We start from the raw sequence: 2426 nt of genomic DNA on the forward strand, positions 1-2426 counted from the left end.
TACCAGAGAGAGTGCCCACACCATGGGTTTGATGATGATTACATATTGGAGGTGTTCTACAATGGAGTGAGTTATGATTTCCGAAACACCCTTGACTCTTCTAGTAATGGAGACTTCATGACTCAAACCACACCTGGTGCGTTTGCGTTGATTGAGAACATGGCATCAAGTTCACTGAACAAGAACAAAGACCATGACCGCTCGAAGAGTGTGAACAGCATAGATGATCTCGCTGCGAAGGTGGACCAACTGCTTAAGGGAAACCAAAGCCAAGTGTTCATAATGGAAGAAGCAACTCCTGAGAAGAGTGCCGGTGACCTGGCGTTTGAAGAATTATCCGGGGACGATCAGCAAGAGGTGAGCTACGTGAATGGGCAAGGATGGCAGCTCAAAAACTACCACCCAAACCCTAACGTGCGAAACAACCAACAGCTTTTCTTGCCTAAGCAAGATAAACCAACTAATCCTGCACAGAGTAACCAAGGTCAGTATGCCGGGTATCAAAAGAACTACCAACCCCGGCCTTATGTTCTAAGCCAACCGCAGAACAACACACCCCAGATGCAGAAACATCAGAACCCTCAACCAGCTACCTCTGCTCCTATCATTTCGCCAGGGCCAGAACAACCAGCTGAAGCTGTTTGCCCGATCCCAGAGGTTGTTCCTCCTCGCGAATACATTCCTAAAGTCCCTTACCCTGTTCCAGCAAAGGCCACTCGTAAGGACATAGAGGAGATGAAGTGCATGAAGATGCTGGAGGACCTAACCGTCCGACACCCCTTGAAGGATGCGATCCAGATGATGCCCTCCATGCGCAGCTTTATGAAGGGATTGATCTCAGGAAAAATATCAGAGGAGAGCGAATTCATGACAGTTTCCAAGGAGTGCAGCGCAGTGCTTCAGAGCAGGCAGATAAAGAAGCGAGGAGACCCCGGCAAGTTCGTCCTCTCAATCCAGATTGGGAAGACAGTTTTTGCATGCTCCTTGGTTGATCTTGGATCCAGGCGTGAACATCATGCCTTACTCTGTAGCACGACGTCTAGGATACACGCATTTCAAACCAACTAAGATGTCCTTAGTGTTCGCGGATAGATCTGTCAAATCCCCAGTTGGTACACTAGAGGATCTCCAAGTAAAAGTCGGAAACACCTCTGTTCCAGCAGACTTCGTTGTTCTGGAGCTGGAAGAAGAGTCTAAGGATCCTCTCATCTTGGGAAAACCATTCCTATGTACGGTTGGAGCCATCATTGATGTGCGAGAAGGGAAGATTGTTCTAAATCTTGGGGACATAGTCATGCAATTCGAGATGGATGAACTACTAAAAAGCCGATGTTAGATGGGCAGACCTTTGAGGTTGATGAAGGGATTAACCCGCTGCAACCTCACGAAGGAATGATCGAGGAGATTCTTACAGAAGACCCACTTGAGCTTGCACTAGTAAGAGCTGAGGCCGAGCTGAGTGTCGTAAACATTGACGCAGACGGGTATGCCAAGATGCTTGATTCCGCAAGGAGTATGGGAAGAATGGTAGCGAGTCTAAGTCTGGAGGAGGCAAGCAACAAGGACGAGAACACTCCAGCTGGAGTGACCCCTACACCAAACTTGCCTGTTCCGCCGGACCAACCAGATGATCCCTGGACCGAGCTTAAAGCTCCCAAGGTTGAGCTAAAACCCCTTCCGAAGGGGCTCAGGTACGCTTTCTTTGGTCCGAATTCCACCTATCCTGTCATTGTGAACGCTGAACTAAATAATGTGGAAACTGCATTGCTTTTGTGTGAGCTCAGGAAATATCATAAGGCATTAGGATATTCACTAGCTGACATACTTGGCATTTCACCTGATTTATGCATGCATAGAATACACCTAGAAGATGAATCAATTACTTCTGTCGAACATCAGAGGAGGTTAAACCCGAATCTAAAAGACGTTGTTAAGAAAGAGATTATGAAACTTCTTGAAGTGGGTGTGATCTATGCCATATCTGATAGTAAATGGGTTAGCCCTTTTCATGTAGTACCTAAGAAAGGTGGGATCACTGTTATCACAAATGAAAAGAATGAATTGATCCCTACTAGGACAGTGACAGGACATCGCATGTGCATTGATTTCAGAAAATTAAATGCATCAACCAAAAAGGATCACTTTCCACTCCCTTTTATTGATCAAATGCTTGAGAGATTGGCTAACCACCCATATTACTGCTTTTTAGATGGTTATTCAGGTTTCTTTCAGATCCCTATCCATCCAGACGATCAGAAAAAGACGACGTTCACCTGCCCCTATGGAACGTACGCTTACAGAAGAATGCCATTCGGCTTGTGCAATGCGCCATCGACATTTCAGTGCTGCATGATGTCAATCTTTACTGACCTGATTGAAGACATTATGGAGGTTTTCATGGATGATTTCAGCGTCTATGAAAGTTA

At 46.0% G+C, this 2426-nt stretch overlaps 1 protein-coding gene and 1 pseudogene across 1 annotated transcript in view; both read left to right on the top strand.

Moving 5' to 3' along the window:
* The window catches only part of LOC106330656, a 1676-nt gene extending 608 nt beyond the window's left edge, over window positions 1-1068 (top strand). The window contains exon 3 of the mRNA XM_013769094.1: window positions 7-1068. Coding sequence (XP_013624548.1) covers window positions 7-1068 — 1062 coding nt within the window. The remainder of the gene's footprint in view (window positions 1-6) is intronic.
* Window positions 1069-1329: 261 nt separating this feature from the next.
* The window catches only part of LOC106330657, a 3295-nt pseudogene continuing 2198 nt past the window's right edge, over window positions 1330-2426 (top strand).

Source organism: Brassica oleracea, chromosome C3 (genome assembly GCF_000695525.1).
Source record: "Brassica oleracea var. oleracea cultivar TO1000 chromosome C3, BOL, whole genome shotgun sequence".
In the NCBI taxonomy this organism is placed as follows: Eukaryota; Viridiplantae; Streptophyta; class Magnoliopsida; order Brassicales; family Brassicaceae; genus Brassica; species Brassica oleracea.